This window comes from Struthio camelus, chromosome 1 (assembly GCF_040807025.1).
Source record: "Struthio camelus isolate bStrCam1 chromosome 1, bStrCam1.hap1, whole genome shotgun sequence".
NCBI lineage: Eukaryota > Metazoa > Chordata > Aves > Struthioniformes > Struthionidae > Struthio > Struthio camelus.
The window spans coordinates 105,934,005-105,957,019 of record NC_090942.1 but is presented as its reverse complement, the minus strand read 5'-3'; the positions used below and the strand labels follow the sequence as shown (position 1 = coordinate 105,957,019).

The 23,015-nt window shown below is 46.5% G+C and overlaps 1 protein-coding gene across 2 annotated transcripts; it reads left to right on the top strand.

The window, feature by feature from the left end:
- The first annotated feature begins 8,728 nt into the window (after window positions 1-8,728).
- On the top strand, window positions 8,729-14,544 carry LOC104149210 (zinc finger protein 3). Of its 2 annotated transcripts, none has more exons than XM_068909932.1 (5): window positions 8,729-8,959; window positions 9,832-10,045; window positions 10,262-10,340; window positions 12,077-12,163; window positions 12,630-14,544. In XM_068909932.1, the coding sequence occupies exons 4-5, from the start codon at window positions 12,112-12,114 to the stop codon at window positions 13,577-13,579; spliced, it is 1,002 nt and encodes a 333-aa protein (XP_068766033.1). In that variant the 5' UTR covers window positions 8,729-8,959; window positions 9,832-10,045; window positions 10,262-10,340; window positions 12,077-12,111; the 3' UTR covers window positions 13,580-14,544. The 2 variants fall into 2 exon arrangements, with proteins under 2 accessions (XP_068766033.1, XP_068766040.1); XM_068909939.1 differs by having other exon boundaries at window positions 8,903-8,959; window positions 10,265-10,340.
- The last annotated feature ends 8,471 nt before the right edge of the window (window positions 14,545-23,015 follow it).

Sequence of the window (23,015 nt, the reverse complement as noted above, 5' to 3'; positions counted from 1 at the left end):
CAACTGAGTGCTGAGCTCAGAAAGCAAGTTTATTCCTGGAGTTCATAAAATCTGATTTTCCACCCTGAGAGACAGCCTGTATATTAGGGTAGAGCTTGCCTTCACAATACATGCATAGCACCAAGACTGTAACTTGTGCAGTACATTCTTAATTGAACCTATCTTTGCTGCCCGCTCCGTTGCCTTGAAATCGCTGCCTCTAAACACTACTTCTACACGAAAAAAGAAAAGCTACACGTAGGGCAGCGCTGCATCTGAAACCCAGGATGAACAACAAAATGAACAAGACTTCTGAGGAGGAAAGCAGGTTCTCTCTCTCTCTCTCTCTCTCTCTCTCTCTCTCTCTCTCTGTTTGTTGAGCAACATTGCATGCACAAACTCAGCAAGTACAGGGCTGTATAAAGGCATGCATCTGAGAGGCCTAAAATGAATGTCAGCTTACGCACGCTGACTGTCCAAAATAACCGCTTGCAGTGGTTTGCCCAAATATAGAAAGCAAGAGAGAATCTACAAGGCAACGGTCTGAAAAGCCTGACTGAAACATGTGCTGCCACACAGGTAATCAATGAGTCAAAAACACCAGGTGTGTACACTTAGAGAGTCTCTGTAACATCTACTTTGTTGGGTAGGGTCTGTGAAGGAGAAGGTAGCACTGAGGACTGGGAAAGATATTACTAGCATTCTCTCCAATGACTTATCAGTGCTACTTTCATTGGATGTGCATTTGACCATGAGATACAGCTTTGTGGGTCATCTTTGCACTTCCTTGTTCCAGCAAACGTGGAGACTGTTGAAGCCATAGCACTCTGAAGACTAACAGCCTAGGAGTACACTTTCAAAAGAAAAAGAAAAACACCTGCAGATTAGCTTCTTTCAACACAAAAGCATTCAAACCAATAGCAAGCGTCAACAAGCACAACAACCCAGCAAATGCAAAGAGTCTAAACTGTGCACAGTGCTGCACCAACTCACAGAGTCATATGAATGGAACAGTTCAACTAAGCCAGACAAATAGCCAGGAGTCGATGGCATCATTCAGCTTCAAAAGATCTCCGAAGAGTACCAACACCAGCCAAGCAGCTGTGTCAACGACGAGCAGCGTCTTTTGCCGTAACAAAGATGCAGAGTGCACTGCCTCAGATGTGCTCTCCCCAGTATCAGTCTTGGCAAGGTAGACCACGTCCAGACCAGTTAAATAAGTTACAAAAACAGTGCAGGCCATAAAGGCATCCTTTCAGCCTATTGGAGATTTACAGCATCTTACACATGCTGTCAGTGACAGCATGGATCCTCTTCCTTTCTCCTGCCACACTAAACTGGTCATGTTCTCTGTTACATGGACAGCAGGGAGCGCTGTTAGGCAGTCAGTAATTCACTGAGCCTTTACACAGCCTAGAATAGCAGCCAGACTAGCACTTGCTGAATAGTAGTAGTCAGCTTTTTTGCCACAATTTTATCCGAGATTCAAAGCGGAAAGATGTTGACTTGCACTATTGGTCATATTGATCTTGTTAACATCAGCGTGCCCAACATAATTCTCGTGCTGTGATTAAGGGGGAGAGGGTATACGCATGTGCTCATGTGCTTCTCCGCTTGAGTTTTTTTGTTTTAAATTTTGTCCTGCTTGTTTGGCCCTCAATCACTGTAATTAAAAAAAAAGGCCCACAAGGAAACGAACTAAGTGCCTCTAACCTACCTTTGATGGGTTTGCGTACAGAATCTTTGCTTCGTACTAGCGTCAAGTATTCTCATAATCACCTGAACTGTTTTCCAACTCTCATCTGTTAATCATGTTTTCCCAGCACCCACAGACCACTGAAGCCCAGATAATTTGCATATGCTATTATCTTCAGGCAGATAAGACGTGCATAGGCAATTTCAGGTGCGCAGCTTCCCTTATGACTTGTCAGCCAACGAGTTCCAATTGAAATAAAGCTGCGACAGGACCCGAGGCTGCTACCTTGTACTTTGCAGAACGCAACTACCCTGCTGATGCCTACAAATTATATAGTTAAACAAATAACCACGTTAATATAGCTCAATTCCTGATCTACCATCACCGAAAATGAAGGAATTCAATACCAGACCGCCTGAGGAAGGAAATGGGAAAACACTGCCGCCTTCAGTACGCAACTATGCCATTCCCCAAATACTAGAAGTAAAATCTAGCTTTCATAGCACATACTGGAACACTTGTCTAAACTGAAAAAATTATCGAAGCAGAGTTAGTTAAGGCTGTACAAACAACGAATTTCTTCTCTGATGAAATACATGCCTTTAAATATGGATAACGATAACTTCTTCATTGGTGGTTCACCTTCCCAACTCTTCCACAATTGAGCAAGATATTCTGCCTTCATCCCTCCTGGCTGTTTTCCCGATGCTGTTAACTGCCTGATAGCCCTTCATACACAGGACTACAGCAGAAGTATCCCACTGCCTCCCAGAAAAGTGCTAAAGACAAACGAAAAAATGCATAGCTATCACTTGCTCTTGCTTTACTCCCGCGGCTCGGTATGCCCCTTTTTGCATGTGCTTTGTAGAAATCTAATCAATGCCCTGACACCCATCTACACCCCTGTGGGAACTGAGCTCCTAATTCGCTCTGACGCAACATAGAGGAATGAGAGCGCTGACTCACACAAGCCATCAGACAAATACCATTTTGAAATGTATCTGGGTATTAAAAATACACTAATAGACAATGGTAACCTTCAATCAGGCAAGACTCAAAACGCTACCGCAGTGTGTACTCTCAAGCCAAACACTACAGATCATTTCCTCCATGCCACCTTAACGCAGACTTTTGTCCTCCTGAAGACTGTCGTGTCCATAAAGTAACGGAGATTTTATTATACTTCTAGTAGTGTGGAACACCTCAGCGGTGTAAAGCATTAACGCAAACTGTAACGCTTTATAAGGTGCTTTTGCATTTTAGAAACGCTTTCCCTTGAGCAGTTTGAGCTCTGCTTCCAGACCGTTACCTCTTCAGTTTAATTACAATTATGAAACCCCGAGGTAGCGTCGGTTGCAGACGCAGGAAACTCGGAGGGCGAAAATAACACCTGTTATTAAAAAAAAAAAAAAAAAGGCCCTTATTTAAAAAAAAAAAAAAAAGCCCTTGTAGAAGAGCGATGCAAACAGCGACGCAGATCACGCGCCGCAGACGAGCGAAGCAGGCAGCGCCCCCGCGGCAGCTACCGCAGCCCAGGGCGGCAGGCTCCCCAGGCAGGACGCTCTGCGCATGCGCCACCGGGCCGGCGCCGCGCGCTGATTGGCGCAGCCGCCTCCGCGCCGCGCGGCATCCTGGGTATTGTAGTGCGGCGGGGGCGAACTACAGGACGTTTGATGCTGGCGATGCCTCTGCTTACCGCGTGGTTGATTTTCCTCCCCCAGCTGTTACACACTCCTTTCTTTATCTCTGCAAGGACGGGGCTCAAGGAGGGGGTCAGTCACAGGTTACTTACACCAACTATCTATCGCTCATGCCAACTACGGACCGCTGGCCTTCAAGACCGTGTCTGGCCACCCCCCTAACGCTTGCTTTGTTTTATATGGGAGTGGAACGCAAAGTAGAATAAATCTCCACAGCCGTAAGTGACTTGTCGTAGTAACTGGCGAATCAGCTACACGAGCATAACTTCTGAGTTTGCATGTCACGTGCAATTTCCTAAACACACTGAAGTTAACAATTTCTTCAAAAACGGAGTGTTTCATCTACTGTCAACAAAATAAGACCTCAAAAATAAACAGATGCGTGGACTTGCATTCCTTTTTTTATTTCTCGGTGGAAAATCTGTAATTTATCCAACAGCTTGGGTATGTTTGAATCAAACCTAGCCAGAAGTTTGTGGCAACAAAAGGCTGCTATTCCTGGGCAGCTCTCGTCATTTGTATATAGTAGCTTTGATGGCAGTTTCAGTCCATGTCTGTCCACGAGTGCCCTGGCAGAAAGCCCTTTTCTTTTTGCATCCATTCTTAAGAGTGCTAGCAGATTTGATTCAATGCAAGATGCTCAAAGCAGCAGCTCCTACCGAGACACAGTACGAATTGCTCAAGCTGGAAGTCTTCCGTAACACTGATGTGGAACATATCGTAGTCTAAAGAACTGACATCCTTGAAACACAATAAAGTTGACCTAACTACTGCAAAACGGACCATGACAGGGTGATGCTGCTAAGCTCTTTGAAAGTTTGCTTGCTTGTTTGTTTGCGTGAGCGCATGGCCAGATCGGGCAATTGTAATTTAGTGTTGATACAACAACTGCTTCCTTGCTATTCTTTCAGTCAATCTGGTGAGCTTGCTTCCTTTTTTTTTTTCTTGAAATATAATTCCCATATCAGAAATTCTTTGACAAAAATGGCTTAGTACTTCAAGTCCAAACAGAAGGATATCATTATCCACTTGCAAAGCACTGCACTTAACTTTTTGTGGTGTTACCAAGCAATCTATCTAGGCTACGGAAAACTGCACGTCACTGTTTTAAAGTTGAAATACTTACAATAGTGTTCCTTGTCAAATAGGCTTGAAGAAAAAAAAGATAGCCAACTACTCTCATTCTTGTGTATTTCTTTTTTGGCAGCTGTGCTGAATGTCAGTGCTCTACATATGAATGATTAATGTATCACTACAGCAAAAGCTGTTTCAGTGCAGATGGAAATAGCCGATCAGTACAGAAGTTTAAAGAAACAATCTACAGTGGACAGCCACAATCTTTTAAATGTCTTGAAGACCTTCATGCCTTCAGTTCAGATGGCAGTTTTGCAGAGCGAAAATGAATTACTATAACGACTGTTGGGTAGATATGGCATTCTTTTAGGCACTACAGACCAAGAGAATGGTAAAGGTGAAGGTTAGCTAGAGCTCACTGCAAGCTAGAAAATGGTTATTCCTGTATGTAGCACTTCCCCTATCTATTGTAATTCTCCAGGATTTTTTCATTGTCTTTTTCGCCAAGAAACTCTTCATTAGAAGTGGAGTTTGAGTCATTTCTACTATTTAAACGTAGTTCTGTTTGTTAAGAAGAAGACCTTGTAACAGTCAATGCAAAGAACCTTTTAAATTTGATTTATCATCAAACAGTGAAGTTACTCTGAAGTAGTGAAAATGGAGCCAAGGCTTGACATGGTGCTGTTTCTGAACCAATACAGCTATTCTGAAATGCAAGAACTTTTTCCAGGAGCATATGCCTAGATCAGGTAGCCGTATTTTAATAGTGATCTAGTAACTACTGGCTTACCATTTTTATCAGAGTGGAGGCACTGTGCTTCTTTCCCTCTTTCTTGAAATACGATTACATTACGGATTTTGTGCACTTTATTGCTTTGTGTGCTTTTAGGGCAGCCAAGTCCTTTTTGGAAGATTTCTCACAATTTATCAACTTCTAGTTGCCAAGTTGTCTGCAGGATGGTACACATATGGTAATCCATAATTGCCTACATCTTGTTCAGAGAATCACAGAAATGTTGGTTGGAAGGGAAATCTGAAGTTCAACCTCCTGCTCAAAGCAGACCTGTCACCAGCATCAGGTCAAGTCAGCCATGGCTTTGTCTAACCAGATTTTGAAAACCTCAAAGGATGGAGATCCGCCACCTTCTCTAGGTAGCCTGCTCCTCTGCTACACTACCCGCCTAAAAAAAAAAAATTTTTCCTAATACCCAACCTGAATTTCTCAAGCCACAACTTGCAGCTGTTGCCTTTGTTTTATCATCTGCCAAGGAGAAAGGAGAAAAGTTTGCCTCCATCATCTTTGTAACTCCCTTTCAAGTAGTTGTTCACATGTCCTCTTTGGCAGATCAAAGAGCCCCCAGCTCCCTCAAACTTTTCTCATTGTTCATGTGCCCTAAGCCCCTAACCACCTCTCCAGTTTCTCCACGCTGGAGGGCCCAAAGGTGGACCCCGTATTACAGGCGTGGCCTCACCAGCTCTGAACAGAGAAGGATGATAACCACCCTTGATCTGCCAGCGATGCGGCGTATTGGAGCCCTAATGTTGCCCAGTATGCCAGTTGCCTTATTTGCAATGAGAGCATATTGGCTTGTATTCCTATTCGTGCAGGTCCTTCTCAGCAGAGCTGCTGCTCAGCCAGTTAGTTCCCAGTCTGTACTGGTGCACAGGGTTACTGTGGCACAGGTGAGGAACTTTGCCTTTCTCGTTAAACTTGCTAAGTCTCTGTTGGCATGATCCTCGAGTTTCTCAGGAACTGGGAGCTTCAGCTTGGAACTGAAGCTCTACTGTTTGAAAGTGTCAGCTCCCCCCCCAATTTAGTATCACCCACAAATTTGCCAAGGATGCATTCTGTCTCATCATTCACGTTGCTGACAAAGATACTGATCAATACTGGCCTCAGTATCAACCCCTCGCTGACTCCACTTGTTACTGGTCATGAACTAGACATCAAGCTGGTGATTATGACCCTTTGAGCCTGGAGGACTGCTCACTTTTCAGACTATCCATCAGGCTGTTTGTCCAGCCTATACTCTCTCAGCTTCCAAATGAGAACGCTGTGGGAGATAGCAGGGCATCATAAGCCTTACTAAAGGTATATTACATCCCTTGTTCTCCCTTCACCTGTCTAGCCAGTCATTTCTTGATAGAAGGCAACCAGGGTGTCAGGATTTGTCCATGGTAAATCCATACTGAGGGCTTCCAGTCACCTTTTTCTCCTTCATATGTTTGGAAAAGGATTCATCAGTTCTCCTTTCTTCACTGATGCTGCACAGCTGGTTGATATCTGTTAGCCTTTCTGAGCCATAAGTCAGAATCCATACACGGCAAAACCCCGTAATGCTCACTTGTTTCAGCATTTAGGTCATGAAAGGTACTTCAGTTTCAAATACAGGATTACTTCCTCTTTCATTCTTTTCTGTACATTTGGACTTGGTTGGTTGGTTGGTACGTTTTCACTTGGTTAGTGGGAAAGACTTCCAGATTACTTGAAAGCTGCCCCTTTTGGGACCTGCCCAGTCCTAGTCTCCTTGCCAGCCTCTTTTGTGTACCACTGCTAAGCACAAACTGTGTATTTGGATGTATTAGCTCTTAAAAGGGCTGAGTAATTTTCTATAGCATCACAGTGAATGGTCACTTTGGGGAAAAAAAAGGGTGGGGGGGGAGCGGGAGCAGTGTATTTATCAGTGAGGATACAGGGGCCAAAGTGAAAAGCAGATTGTTTTTTTTTACAACCTTTCCGACTGCAGCATGCAGCTATCTCGGCACAGGTGCCTGCTGCCTCCTAGCCTGTGGCCACAAGGCGTCTCTCTCTGTGTTGCAACCGGCTCCCTGTCCCACGGTAACCGCGTAGGGAAACCCAGATGTCACTCACGGGAGCTACAACGCCAAGCCTTGGCTGGCATCTGCAGCTGAGGCTCCTGGGCCTGGCGGTCTGCCTCTTTCGCGGTGCATGCCTAGAGCTGGATGCACCCTCACAGCTTGACTGGCACTCTCCCAAAGGTCCAGAGCAGCTCGACCTAGCGTGCAGGCATGTGCTGCTCGCACTGAAAGACAACTGGCACGGCCCTCAGGGACACCATCTTCCATTTTTTAGCTCATTATTGGGTCAGTGGTGTTAGAGGACCCTATAAGTGGGCCAGAACATACAGCCCCTAATTTCTGACCTATCCGCGTCACCAGGGCAAGAAAAGCTATGGTCTCATTGTAGCCCCTAGATGGCCGGTCCCTGTCAAATTTGAGGTGCAGCCCCCAGGAATCTGACTTCCTAGAGCATGAGGCCAAGGGACTGAACGCCCCCACGAAGTGCTGGGAAGTGGCCCGCTGGGGTGGCTCTGGAAGACTCTGCCACAGTGAGCGTGTCAAAGTGGCGCTGCTTCTTTTACACCAGTAAGTGGAAACGTTCCTGGGACCGCTCTAAGGTCTGAGTCTTGCGAGGAATTCCCTAGGGAGAGGGCTTGTTGATGCAGGCCAAACACACACTGCTGAGACCCAAGTTAACCCCTTCCTACGTCACCTCAAGTATAGGGAGCACTTCTGTAACATGAATGAGAGAAGAACTCATTTGTTTATCTGAGCTCTCAGATTTCCTGCCGTTTTACACAAACATAATGCAGCATAGTCATCTACCTTTTCTCCTCCAGGAAATGCATGCATGAGTTGCATGCAGAAACTAAGAAGAGCAAGCACCTAGCCCTACAAACAGCTGTAGGCGTTCTCTTCCCCAGGGAAACTTTCCAAATGAAATAATAATTCCAGAATAAAGTGACTTCTCTTCTCCTCCCCACCCTTACCTGGCAAAGGGACTTCACAAAGAGCTGCGGTGAAATGACTTCTGCCTGGTTTCCTGCCACAGGTCAGTACTATGTACCCTGCCTTCAGCTGCTTCAGTTCTGCCCTGAAGTTAAACCTCCCAGTTTGAAGTCACAGCATCTGACTGATCTAAGTGAAAGCATTTCTGGAAATTGCCCCTCACCACCTCTGCCTATGGGCCACAAAACACCACTGCTGTTTCAAAACTAGGGGGAGTGCGAAGACCACTCTCCGGCCTCTTGCCCCTGGTTTGCCCGGTGTGACCCCAGAGGGGCCTTTTTAACTTTCGTTCCATCTGCGCTGCCGTAACATCGCAGTAGTACGTAACAGGTCTATTATAAGGCTTTGCAGAAATGCACAGTCACAGGCACTCTCACCTACAGCCTTTCCCTCCAACAGCGTTGTGACAGGCACCCAATTTAAGACTTCAGAGCAGCTATAAATGAGACTGAGCCATCCCTCCTCCCTTGAGGCCTTCCGGAACAGCCCCTCTCCGGCCTGCCTCCCGGGACGCTTGAGCGTTACAACGAGAGCCCCAAAGCCGTGCAGCCGCTCCCCTCCGCGGCGCCGGGGATGCCCGGCGGGCGGCAGCGGCACCGCAGCCCCGCGCGGCGCCTCCCGCCCCGCCCAGGAAGCGCCCTTTGCCCGCGGAGCAGGAAGCCGCCGCCGCCGCCGCCGCGCAGGAGCGGGCGCCCTGCAGGTAGGCGCGGCGCGGCGCGGCCTCCCGCAACCCCTCGGCTGGGCGGAGGGCGGCAGTGAAGGGGCCGAGGGCGGGGGCTGCCCCCGCGGGCCGGCGGCGGTTCCCGGCGAGGCCCCAGCCCGCGGCCGCGCTGTCGCCTGTCGGCGCCGCGAAGGAAGGACCCACCCGGAGAAGAAATAAAAACGCAGCTCGGAGACGGGGAGGGCGAACTTTCCCTTTGGTGGAGCACGCTCCCCTTTAGTTCCCGTCCGTGTCTCCTTGCATCCCTTCCCTGTAACGCCCTTCCTCCCTGTTCCTCCCTCTCCACCTGCCGCAGACCGAAAGCATAGCTTTCCCCAGTGCCCAACCAGTGCCCGCAGGCAGGCAGGCAGGAAGGAAGTCCCTCGTTCCGGCCAGCTCCGCGCTGGCTGCTCCTGCTGCGCAGCCCCGCCGCTTTGCAGGCGCCCCCGCCTGGGCCGGCGCTTGCGCGGGGCTGCTCGCCCGCCTGTGGCGCCGTCCCGGCCCTCGGTGAGGGCAGCAGCGGGGGAGCGAGGTCCCCTTCCCGCTCGTCGCAGTCCCGCAGAGCCCTGTGCGCTTGCCTCGGTAGGCAGAGAGCAGAAACGGGGGTGTCGGTGTCTCCCTGCCCGCCCTTCAATAAGGGAGTCACTGCGTTATAGTTCGTGAACAGAGCTGATGGTACAGAGAAGTGGGCGGCCGTCACACCCAGGGCAAGTCTAATATTGCTGGGGACATCTGCGCAGCTGCATAATTAACTTTCTTTTCCATAGTAAAAAAAGTATTAAGTTTTTGCTCTTACTACAAGCATTATCTATGCCAGGGAGTAGTTGGGGAGAAGAAGTTCTGAACACCTGTGGCCTTCTTTTGAATCACAGGTCTGTGCTGTAGTGCCTGGGGTGACTGTGCAGAGGGCACTTTGCCGCTCACTGCCCTGCAGGAGCAGACTGGAGGATCCTGAGGAGCATGAAAATCTGAAAGTATGGAGCTCTTCGCTAGACTAATTTGCTTAACCGCTGCACCTTGGTACAAGAGGAACACAGAACTGAGTGGTCCGAAGAGAAAATAAGTAGCTGTTTGTGAACAGCCAAGGTAAAGAAAATAAATTGTAGCACGCAGCTACAAAATCTGTATATGCTATCACAATACTAAAATCGAGGTCGTAGGGATAGTGTGGTGTGTTTGCAAAGCTCCTGTGGAGGTCCAAATTAGATAGCCTTCATACCTTGCTTTATTAAAGCTGTGGATGTTGCATACGGTATCCTGCTCACTCACATTCTCCCTCTCTCCTTGTTTTCCACATTCAAGAAGAACCCAGTACACCCAAGGATGTGCTTCTACTGGCAACAGATGTAATCCTGGTAGGAACATCCCCTCTGTTGATGAGGTTTGTTTTCTCTTTTCTCATAGACGTGACTGTGATCGTGGGGAAGAAAGAAATTCTTTCCTTACTCCAGACTAGCCTGTTAGTAATCCACATGCTGTCTGCTTTATGCTGAGCTGCCATAGCATGTCTGCCATAGCAGCAGTGTGTCAGTGGTAATCAAACCAGACATTTTTGCAGGTTGAGGAAGGAACTCTTCCTTGTACCTTTTCTGCGTGCTTAGATGTTTACCCTGGTGGTTGCTATGGGACGTTTAGTTAGATGCCGAAATTGGGTAGCACCACTTCTGAATACAAGCACGTGTGGAGGGATTTGCTTCTCCCAAGTTCCTGTTTGCTGACAGCTTTCACAGAGAAGCCCTGCTGTTGGTGGTTAGCTGCCTTGGGGAAAGGTCCCTGTGTGCACAGGGTCTTGCTTTAAAGCAGAGCTGGGCCATGCTGGTACATGATGCAGCATGGAAACAGCTTGGCTGGCTTGTACTACTGAACTGTCAAGCAGTTACCAGTAGCAAAACATCTCAGTAGTGGCAAAGTCCTTAGAGTGGTAGGGCTGCAGTTTGCAGTGTTTGTGTGCACCAGAGCCGATCTGTCGAGTTAGTTGATTGCAACTGGAGCTGGAGTAGTTGTCCAGAGTATAATTTTCCCTTGGCTCAGCCATAAATAAACAAAGGTTGGTAGCTTGAAGCAGAGTTCAGAGAGTATGTTTTTGAAGTGATGCTTAGTGGCATTTAGGTAACTAAAGATAAAAGCAAAAAAAAACCATATTGCTTAAGAAATTTGCACTGTGGATATTTCAAGGTTTTTTTAAAGTGCTTTAAAAATATTCCTCTATGTGGTATCAGCTGTAGCTGTGATTCACTTCAAACTCCAGTCCTAGATTCATCTGCTTGGTTTTCTTTTGCCTGCCCTCTTTAATTCTTCCTTTAAAACAATGTTTTTTTTCTTACAATTGTATTTTCTCTGTTTGGCGTTTTCTCTGCAGTAAGTGCCAGTGCCTACCCTCCTCATGCTAACTGCTATTGCTTGCTGCTTGGCTGATTTGGGCCTTAAAATAGGAAATACTGAAGGGAAAATTCCTCATCTTTCACACTGATGGAATTTGTAAGATCCCTCTGCCCAACAATTGCATTTGTGGCAGTTGTTGGAACTCAGCAGGGTTGCTAAGCAAAGACTTGGTAGAGTCCTATCTGAGTAGACAGCACTTCATATCGCCTATTTTATAGGCTTTTGCTGGCGTTTGTCTCAGCCTGAGAGGGAAAGAGGAAAGAGATGAGGTAATAAGAAAGGAAACCAGTTTCTGGAGATGAAAGACTCATTTTCCATTTAAAATAATTTTAGGAGACTAATTAGCCTTGTGGCTGCCGCATTACAGAAATGTCTCCAATTCACCTGTACACACAGATAAGGTTGATTTTTGCTGTTTCCTTACATGTATATCTATGATTGCTGTCAATCAGTGCTGAGTCCTGCACATTTGGTGTATGTCCTAATATATATCATTTATCTGAAGAGAGGCAATCTAGAATCTCCTTTAGGAAAGAAAAAATATATGACATCAGATACCTCGCTAGTCCATAGGATGCCCATGAATGTTTGTCATTAGTTAATTCCGCTCTTCCGTGCAACCACTCTGCTTCTTCCCCATATTCAGCAGGGGGAGTAGATTTTAAAATGTACTATATGACAAGCTCTTGCCGAATGTTCGACTAACCAACGTTTTTTGTTTGCTTTTGTGAGAAGGGTTCCTGATTGCTTAACCTGGCATAACTGTCCAGATGGACCAAGGAGAAGAACAAGATCATGAGGCCTTGGAGGAGATGCGCACAGGTGAGGAATAAGTTGGGTAAACTTAGAAACATGTAGCAAGCAAAATGCTATTTGAGCTGTCCCAGTGTTATTTAAGCCACTTTTCATCAGCCTTATGTTGTGACCTGCTGTTTGCCCTTTGGGGCAAGCAGCCAGCCTGTCATTTTCAGTCCACTGTTAATATTCTGTCTTCTCATACATACTCTAAAGAAGACAAAATGCAAAGATTTCCTAGGGGCAAGAAAACGCCTGCAGCCTTGTCCTCAACACTACTAATTGTGGCACATCTGCTCAGGTTTACACAGTTAGGCTGCTCTCTCAAAGCCATACAGCCTCTCCTACAGCTGAATTTCTGTCTGCACCAACCCTTCACTTTACTTTTTCTCATACACAGAGTACACCAGGCACCCTGAGAGGGGAGCTCACCCATTCTCTGCCATGTGCCACTTACCAGCAATAATCACAATTAGGCTTCCATTTTTTCCAGGTCCCCTTCCAGGGGGAAGGTCCCAGAAGGTACCAGCAGGTCCCCTTCCAGGAGATCATGCGAGTGCAGATCAGCAGGATTTGCTGACAGTGGGGACCAGAGGAGGAGAGGAGAGCCCAGGAGATAGCCATGCAAGTCAGCACAGTTCCTCAGAGGCACAGATTGGTGACTGTGAGAAGGAGGAAGAGGCGGCTAAGCTACCTTGCTCTGATGGCAGCCTGGCAAAAAGACAGGAGAAAGGGCAGGCAGCAGCCACACGGCGAGCCCCTCGCGCTGAGCGGCCCACCATCTGCTCTGAGTGTGGTAAGGGCTTCAGTCGGAGCATCCACCTCATCCAGCACCAGCGCATGCACACAGGAGAGCGCCCATTCCTGTGCGGGGAGTGCGGCAAGGGCTTCAGCCAGAGCTCCCATCTCATTCAGCACCGCCGGGTCCACACGGGCCAGAAACCCTACACCTGTGCCGAGTGTGGAAAGAGCTTCAGCCAGAGCTCCAACCTCCTCAAGCACCAGCGCATCCACACTGGGCTCAAACCTTATGTGTGTGGTGAGTGCGGGAAAATCTTCAGCGACAGCTCCACCTGCATCAAACACCAACGCATGCACACGGGTGAGCGGCCCTACAAGTGTCCAGCCTGTGGGAAGAGCTTCAGCCAACGCTCCCACCTCCTCCAGCATCAGCGAGCCCACGAGGGTGTTCGGCCCTATGCTTGTGGACAGTGTGGCAAACGTTTTGGGCAGAGCTCTGACCTCATTAACCACGCTCGCACCCACACTGGTGAGAAGCCTTACAAATGCAGTCAGTGCGGCCGGGGCTTCAGCGGCAACTCCAACCTCATCAAGCACACTCGCATCCACACTGGTGAACAGCCATACCGTTGCAGCCAGTGTGGGGAAAGCTTTCGTTTCCAGCCCCAGCTGGTGCGCCACCAGAAGCACCATACAGAGTAGTTGGGGGAGAGGACAAAAGCTATGTGGACCTTTGGCAGTTACCTGGTGCTGGGAAGTCACGCAGCTGCTCCCTGCGGCATGAACACCGCTTATGGGGCATGAAGGTGGAGGGTGGGAGCCCTCAGAGCCTTTCCCCTTCTCCTCCAGTTAAATCTGCTTGTGAGCATTGTCCAGACACTCAAGCAGGGAGGGAGGCCGCTGCAGAAGGAACTAGTGCATGTTCACTGCTGTGTAGTGGTAGTTCTGAGCTTCTCTTTTGGGGATGAAGGCAAGAAAGGTGCTTATGGTACATTCAAGTAGGAGAAGGAGAATGAGAAGGGAGAACATTGAAACGTTCCAAGGATCAGTGCCTTTTTCTGTTATTTTTATTGGGGAGTGATTTTTATCCCTGTTAAAAAAAAAAAAAAACAGCTACAATCTATAACTGTGTCCTGTACAAGCTGCCTTGGTTTTGCCATTGTGATGAGGCCACAACTTGGGATGATGGCTCCCCCTTAGAATATACATCTCCCACTTGCTGGTATTCTTGGTTTTAGGTGGTGTTAACATCTATTTATTTTAAAACCCCACAACACTATGTTGGGTGTCTCAACATACCTGTTGTAGATCCACCTGACGCTATGCTGAAGCCATGTCTATGGAACCGTATTTTGCTGTTATATGTTAGTTAAATTGACAGTTCCACAAATCCTGCTGCTGTTTGACAACTTATTCCTCAGTAGCAATTATGACAATTAACATCCTAATAGATATTTCTCTCAGATTCGTGTTAAGGTGCTTTTGTGGGTGGCACTTTATGAATGTTTTTATAAGGCTTTTAAAAGTACTTAGGATGACTTTTCTAATTGTGATCTTCTCTTTGTCAGTTGATGAACAGAGAGGATGCTTGAAAAATAAGCTATGTCAAACTTTGATTTATATTAAATGTTAAACGTTTCTTCTTGCATAAAACTTTTTAACTCAGACACTATGATTTTGAGTTGTTAATGATTACGAAGAGGTGATTATGACATTGATATCTGGATTTTCTGTGATTTTTCATGAGTGGTTTTAAAGTCTTGTTTAATAATGACTTTCTAAGGAATATGGGGGAGGTAGAATTAAGAGAAAGTAGAAGGAACTGACCTCTGAAGAGATCTTCCTTTCTTGGAAGAGAAGAATACTACTACTACAGGGAGTCTGTCCTTAAAAGGAATTCTAGCTCAGACAACCACTTGGTACAGGGGAGGAGAGAATTGGCAGTAATAATAAAGATTTTAGTATCTCTAGCGCAGAAGAACTCCCTGTAATGAATGCAGTAGTATATGCTGAAAGGCCTGTTCCACCCACAGAGCCAAACGGGAAGAAATCACACTGTGCTTTAGGCAAGAAAATGAAGTGATCACATTTACTGTGCTGAAGAATTTTTATTTTCATACTCACATACAGGCCTAATGCTAACAATGAGCATTCACACAGAGATGAGCTCTCCAGCAGGAGATATGACTAAGGGAAAAGACAAGGCCCAGCTTGAAGGGCACAGGATCCTGAGGGAACAAACAACCTGTGAACGGAAGCAATGTGAATGAAAGCGTTGGCTGAGTAATCGGAGACATGTATGCCTCCTTTAACCACCCATTGCTAAAAAGGGCAGGGCATGGCTTCACACTCCGTTGGAAGTAGATCCAGTTTAAGTCATTTGGTTTCACTCTACTCACATCTTCTCCCCCAGAGCCTGAATCAATATAACTGTGCTGGTTAACTGTTCACATGGTTGTGCCTTAAATCACATCCGTAAAATGATCTGCATTTTTTAAATGACAGATTTTTGAGGGTTGCCCTTAAACTGCATTAATCCAGTCTAGACCACAGTCTCACAAGCAGTAGCGTACCTATGGCTGAGAGGCTTGGTAAACTTAACGGAGAAGAATAAACAGCAAAGAACAGACAGGCTAACAAGGAACTAAATAATGTGGCCAAGTATTGCTGTTAATTGCCCCAAAAGATGTTGTTTAAAATGTTTGTTACCATTTTTAAAAGACATTCTTAATTATTTTTAAAAGACATTCTTAATTATCTCTGAGCGTAATTCTACGTTTTACTCTTCTTACTGGCGAGCAAGCATCCCCTTTTCCAAGACAAGAAGTTGTTCCTCTTTCTCTTTTGAAGAAGCTTGGTCTACAGATGGATGACGTTCCTAAGGAGGACTTGATCTTGAAAAGCCTGACACATTGCTTTTATCATTTCAACAACTCCCTCCCCACCTCCCACCCCCATTAGGAAGACGCATACCCCCATTGCCACAGTACAGTGGAAAATACAGTGCATTTCTGTAGTGCCCTCACCACAGAGTTACCAGAAACATACTGATTCCAAAAAGCAGTCACCCTTCTCCTCTGTCAGCTAACTGGCTGAAAACATGTCTTCTGCCTCTCAGTTGAAATATCAGCCTATCATACATTCAGGGAAGGAGCAAAGTATTGCAATGGACAGCATGGCTACATCTCTACAGTAAATTAAAGGTGCCAGGTGCCATCTCCTGGCAGAGAAGCCAACTGGCAGCAGCCCAGGTTGGGCCCCAGCATTCTCTTGCTCCAGTCCTGCTTCTGTTTGGTTTTTTTTTTTTTTTTTCACACCATGCACACGTTTTGATTGACATTATCTGAACCCAATATGTCTTCATACAGACGGCTGCTTGTAGGCAGCCGCCCCACATGCACACCCCTATCTCAACACTCTGCTCACACAGCTCTTGCTGCGTCACACCTGGACACTTCACACTCCCTCTGGTTGATATTTTTTGGCTCTGTGTCTGCGCTGCACATGGCCAGCCTGCAGCTGCTGAATCAGACCTTGCTAATCTAACCCTTTGCCCCTGCTTCTCAGGGCCCTGTGTGCTGTTTCTCTCTGGTGTTTATGCATGTGACACAAGCAACATTTGCCAAAAATAAAAGGGGACGGGGTTGTCATGCCACAGTAGCACAAGAATTTTGGACACCCTTCCAGCACACCACCTTGACCTCTGGCTCATGCTGTTTCTTACCAAATTCCTCATAATTAGTGGGGATGAGTCCACTGGGAAGTAACATCACAAACTCCCTATTTCGAAGCCCACAGCATGCAATTTAGCTTAACATACAGTTCCTTTACCTTTGAAAGGGGGTGGGGAGGATAAGGAGCAACAACTGAGGACATATTCCGTCCTACATCTTCTACATTCTCTCCTCAAAACCCGTCTGGATGTGATCCTGGGCAATATGCTCTAGAGGACCCTGCTTGAGCAGGGAGGTTGGACTAGACGATCTCCAGAGGTCCCTTCCAACCTAAACCATTCTGTGATTCTGTAATCATGCATACAGGGACAGCAGGAAGGATGGGCAGTGGGACATTTTGGGACCAGCCTCTTCACCAGAAAGGCAACCAAGAATGCCATGAGGACCTGCCTGTAGCTCTGCTGCTTGAGCTCGTGGAGATCTGGCTTTCATGTTCCAAAAATGCTAGATGGCCATCCAGCTCACCTTGGCCCAGACCACGTATTCTTCTGGGCGGGCCTGTGCCCCCGTCTCCTAGACATGTAGCTCCGGCAGGATACTCTAGTGGACAGCGCTGTTCCATTGGTGGTCCTTCAGTGGCAATCAATCAGAGTTACTGGATGTGGACTGTTGCAAACAATTTCACTCCCGAATACAGCAGAGCAGATGATCAGGGACGGAGCACCCAGGTTCACTCTCTGGGGCTATTATACGCTGGTGTATACAATAACCTGAGCATACTGATCGGTTGAGTAAGATGATCCACATTCATACAGCTTTTCTCAGTCGCCTGTGTTGCCACTTGATGTGCTCAAACACATCAGGACACTCACATTCACTTTGCTCACGTGGTTGAATTTTGTACTTATCTGAAAGCAGCTGTTTTCCTTTAATTCTCCTCCAGGCTCTCATTACCAGCTCCTTCACAAGCACCAAGTGTCCTCCTTCGTTAGCTTAAACAGTTTGTCCAATATTTCGACCATGGTTTCTTTCCGTTTTTCTCATTAATTGGAACAAGGTTAATCATGAAATCAGTGTAATTGAGATGTTCAAACAGGAACTCAGTTAAGCTCAGCTGCAAGGGCTGCTTCTTCATTGGTTTGCCTGCAAGTAATGTTGAGCTTCTCACAGAAGTCTGTGGATATCAGGTCTCCCCAGCAATGCTTGGGCTGTTACCTGCACTTTTCCTTTCAAAGAAAGATCTTTGTAGTAGTACAAAACTGTGTTAAGGCTCTTTAGACATGTTTTGAAATGTGTTTTCTGCAGGCTTCATGTGACAGTCTTGAAACTTTTAGATTTCCAATTCAATTGAACTCCTCTAAAATACTTTCTTGTTGGGAGCTCAGTGCAACTCCAAACTACTTGATGTGATGAGGGAAGTAGGGACACTTAAAAATTGTTTCAGCTTTGAAAAGGCATCTTTGCTTAATTACAAAGTGTCTCTCATCAGGATGACAGGCTGTCCATGGAGACCTCTTGATTACAATGCTCTGCTGCAGTAACTTTTCTTTTACAACTATTTACAAGAACCAGCCTAAGTTGCCTCTTACTGAAACTGGGGGTGGGGAGTAGAATTTTCTGCTTTTTTCTCAGGCACCATACTGGTCTGAACAGAGGACAGCCTAGGATCTCTTCTCAGAAAGTAGAAATAAGAATGACTATAGATACATGTACACAAACACACACATATATACAGCTATAGATAGAAACAAAAAAACATTTCACTCCTCCTATGCTACTTATAGCATACCTTAGTTTCTGAGTCTGCTACTCACATATGCTCTGCGACTCTGGTCATTAGGTGAAGGGTCCATTTGTACATGGGAACAAGTGCTCTCCTCTGGGTCTTGACAGCTCACTCGTTCAGCAAAGATGCAAATAGCAACTTGCATCAGTTGACTGTGGCTGCAAGGGAGTACACAATGTAGTCTCTGTAAAGAGGCTGCACTAGGATGCTTGCTGACTGTGTTTCTGCTAATTTGACTCTCAGGAATTGTAGGCACTTCATTGTGCTGATGGTTTCAGCTCAAGGGGTAGTTCTGAGCTCTCGAAAGAAAAAAAAGTTCACAGTGCCAGCCCACACATCCTTGCTGCACGTGCTTAACAGTAGAGGCCAAGCATGCGCATAAACATTTGTAAGAAAGAGCTGCATTTTAGGCATGCATTCCTCAAACTTTTAACTGTGCAGGCCTATCTTCCAAGGTCTGAGGTTGCCACAAACTTGGAAAAGAAGACCATGAAGACTTTAGATAGCTCAGCTAGTCTTACTTTTTAGTAACCTCACCCTTGTAGCAGAATCTTGCAGGTCTGAAGATGAGAGACAGGTTTTCTGTTTCCCTTGTCAGGGAGCAGCAAGAGCAGAGCTGGTCCCTAAGGGAAGGTGAGATGGGAGCCAGGGGCAGCACAAAAGTTCTCATTTGGCTGATTTGCTTTAACCCTTACCTACCCCTACATCTTCCTGGGATGGATGTCATTTGTGCAGACCACAGGTAGCAGTGTCTTTTCTGTGATTGATCATATATCTAATGATGACAGGTAGATGCAGTGGTCCTTAGGTAGGACATGGCAGTGTATCTGTAAGAGGTAAAGCTGTGAGCGTTTTAGCTAAAGTTCTACCTGAGAACCACCTTACTGGGGGATAAAGTCCTTGCAAAAAACACAGTTTCAATGGGAGCAGGATTGAAGCCTGGAGAAACTCACACGACTTTTGGCTTTGACAGGAAACAGGGAACTTCAGAGAATAAAAAAGTTGAATATTTAGCTCTTGAGTATAAAATGCATCCAGTTGGAGCTCAAATTCCCACTACCCTGGAGTACCTATTCAGAGTGTGCTGACTAATCTGTTGCTTACAGAGAAGATGTGAAAACTGGGACATGAAAATCACCACCACCTGCTCTAGAGAGGGAACTGATGTAAACAACCTTGGAATAAAACCAAAAAGGATTTCTATCATACAGTGAAGACTGACTGAAAGCATCACACCTCCTGTAATAAGTGGTCCTTTGCCTCTTCAAGCATTTTTTTCCAGATTCACTTCTCTAATTCAGAAATGGTCTTGAACCACAAACTTGCAACTATGCAGTCAAGAACTCAGGCCCAAAGTCAGCGCTTAATCGGAACACATAACAACAGCCTTATTTGTATGAGCAATAACCAGGCTCTGCACTATAAGAGTGCCTCTGACTTCTACCTTCCCAGTACAGGCCCTTCTCCTGCCAGAAGTGACCTCTTCAGGAGCAGGGTGAGCTCTTGATATTTCTGCAGTTATGTCTTCTTTGCTATCAGCTGACTTTGAGGTACAGACACCTTCCCTTCTTGCCGGTTTGAGGTTCTTCTGGTTGTGTGTGCGTGTGTGTTTTTTTCAGGGGAATAAAGGGGTCCAAAGAAACACTGAACACTTTCACAAATATAGAGAGGAATGAGAATCTTGCAATTTTGAAAAGCCTCGGACGTCTTTAAAGGTACGTACTCCATTTAATCAACCTTTCACCAAGCCTCCTATCCAGCGAAAAGCCTCGCTACCCTAACTAACTACCCTTTGCCCACTGCGCCGACCGGCAGTTTCCAGGCCAAGGCCCGCGCCGGCGGCGGCCGTTAGCGCGCGGCGGCCGTTAGCGCGCGGCGGCCGTTAGCGCGCGGCGGCCGTTAGCGCGCGGCCTAGGCGGCGCAGCCAGGGGACGCCCCTCCGCAGGCGTCGTGACCGGTGCGGGGCTGCCCGGCCCCGCCCGCCTTGCGTGTGGGGCATTCAAAAAAACAAGCGGGAAGTATATGCCGGCTCAAGAGGCGCTTTTCAGCCAAGCAGGAGCTGGCTCGACGCCGCCCCCCGGCACGGTAGGGTCAGAGGGCTTTGTTATTGGGGGTTACTTGGAGGTGCTGCCCTGCCGTGCTCTGCTCTGACCTGGGGAGCCCCTGCAGCCTGAGGGCTGCGCTGCGGCTGCACGAGTCTCCAAGGAGATAGCTTGCTTACGTGGCATTTTTAGCCCGGGACCACAGCTGTTGACTTGGTAGGGTATGAAAGTGAAGACTGGCGTTGTAGCATTTGGGCCTGAATCCATACTTGCCAAGGGTAAAAGCTGGGGTATTCAGCTCATAGCAGAGCCAGAAAGTTTGGAGTTGAGATGTGATGCAGCCCAGCGTTCAGGAGAGGCACCATCTGAGAGCGGGGCTGGAGTCTCAAGGATTTCACCAGCCTTGCCTTAGGAAACAGGTGGCTCTGTATTGTTTCCCATTTTACAGTGAGGAAACTGAAGGGCCAAGAGATGACATGCCTTGCACAGGGGTAACAGAAACCAGAACTGGGAGCTGCATGTGCTTTGCCTGCTGATAATGCCTACTGGATATGGCTCTAACCACTGTTCAGATTACATCCACAAAACAGTGTGAGAATCAACATGCATCATTTATTACATGGAGATGGGGGCTGAATAAAGTTATTTGTTTATGGGAGAGGAAAAAAACATCAATCCACACTATTGCAGCCATAAAGACAAAGAGATCAAACAGCCAAAATGAAAGAATGTGTTTGTAGGAAAAAAAGGTTAAGGCTTCCTAATTAGACCTGCATGGAAGAAATTCCTAGGCCTGCAAAACCAAGGAAGAGCTTATCCTTTGTGTGAAGTAGTAGGGTCCATGGGGTACTTCTAGAGATTGCTTGTATGTAAGGGAGCCAGGCAGAGTGAGCCCATATATGTTATCCAGTGAGCTAGGTATGAAATTTGTAAGGGGATCTGCTGCTCCACTGGAAAATGTTAGTTTTGTTGTCCAGTAATCAAAAAAGGTTGAAAAAAAGCTTGTGTCGGCTGCTCATTTCTTAGCAGAGAGGGGGTAAATTGTTTGCCTGCAGGATAATAAAAAGGAACATTGGCAGTAGCTTTTCCTCCTTTTATTCTCCATGGTGACAACTCAAAAGCAACAAGTTTGAAACTGCAAGCATGGCAAATGAATAACCCTTGATAATTAGGGATGAGGACATGTCCCAGAAAGCTATGAAAGTACTGTATGTTCATTATATAGAGAATTGTTATGTCTTTCTTTTTTTCCCCACATTTTGAAAACAACTTCATTACAGCAGGGAAGAGTAACGTAAGTGGAATAACAAAAGCTGCGTACAGCGAAGAAAGCCACTCCACTCACTGCGTAATGGGGGAAAAATTGGCTGTTGTAGGCGAGCAGCAGCAACAGAAAAAGCCCAACTGATTGATAAACAGCAAGAAGACTATATCCCTGGGCTGGGGTTTTCAACAGGAGCTATGAAAGTCAGTGACAGCTGGGCACCTAGCTCCCACCCCAGAGCCTCTGGCCTGTGTAGTTTGTACCACCAGAACTAAAGGTAGTGTGCTGGGATGCACGATGTCAATGGCAGCAGTGTTGGTGCTCCTCCGACTGTACAGGTGTGATGCAGCACAGCCAGAAACACGCAGGGGAGACTCCTGTCATCTGCAAGTCCATTTTTAAAAGGAGCCTGTCAACTTTTTTAATTCATACTTTTAAACTCAGATGCAACTAATAGCACCTTGGAATCCAATTTGCTTTCTATGCCACTGTAAGTCCACATCTAAATTGACTGGCTCCCCTAGGTGCAAAGCTGAAGGTTAACTGAAAATGGCCAAGAAAACAGAGTGGTCAGAGATGCGTTGAAAGTGTGCCAAAAAATAACAGGCAGAAGGGGATAAAAGGTGAAGGTTTCTCCTCTGAAAAGCCCCAACGCAGGTTGGGGTGAACGCCAAAAAGCAATTATAAAGGTCACAAGAGAATTCAATATGGGGATCATGGCAGATACATTCCTTTAATATTAATTAACCTGATTCTTATGATTGTTCTGTTTCTAGCACTGGTAATCCTAGAACGTAATAGCAAAAAGATGTTAAATGTGAAGGAGGCATTTTGGAAACGCCCATTAAATGCCACATTTTGTCATGTGATGAGTAGCCAACTCATCACATTACAAAAGAAACCTATTGTCTGATCTCCTGTCTCCGAGGCAATGGGAAAGGGGCCTTAGGAGCCCCAAGTTAAGATGAGGGTGATTTCAACAGCACAGCTGCTGTAGAAAAGCACACATGGCCTAGCACAGCCATGTGGAAATGCTGTACTGCAGAACATAGGGTCAGTTCTGCAGTGTCTGGCTTACGCCAAAGGTCTCTTTGCTCCTGGACCCAGTCAAGGAATGAGTTAAAGCCACCTTAGCTTCTGTTTCAGCTTGTCCCAAACTCTACTTCTTAGTGGCACAGGATAGAGCTTCACCCACAGCTTCTTGTGAAAGCTCCCAGGAGAAAAAGGAAGATAGCTCTAAGCAGTGTCTCAGTGAAACGACCTCCACAACGTTACGTTTATTTTCAGAATAGCCCAGGCATACTAAACACTATTCTTATATTATTTTTTAATGTACTAGTAACAGTTTTTGTTTGACTTTCTAAACTGTTTC

What these genes read in the sequence shown, in the direction of transcription:
- LOC104149210 (XM_068909932.1), top strand. Translation starts at nt 12,112, where the DNA reads ATGGACCAAGGAGAAGAACAAGATCATGAGGCCTTGGAGGAGATGCGC. An exon ending in CTTGGAGGAGATGCGCACAG is followed by an intron (nt 12,164 to 12,629) that starts GTGAGGAATAAG and finishes CATTTTTTCCAG; the next exon opens with GTCCCCTTCCAGGGGGAAGG.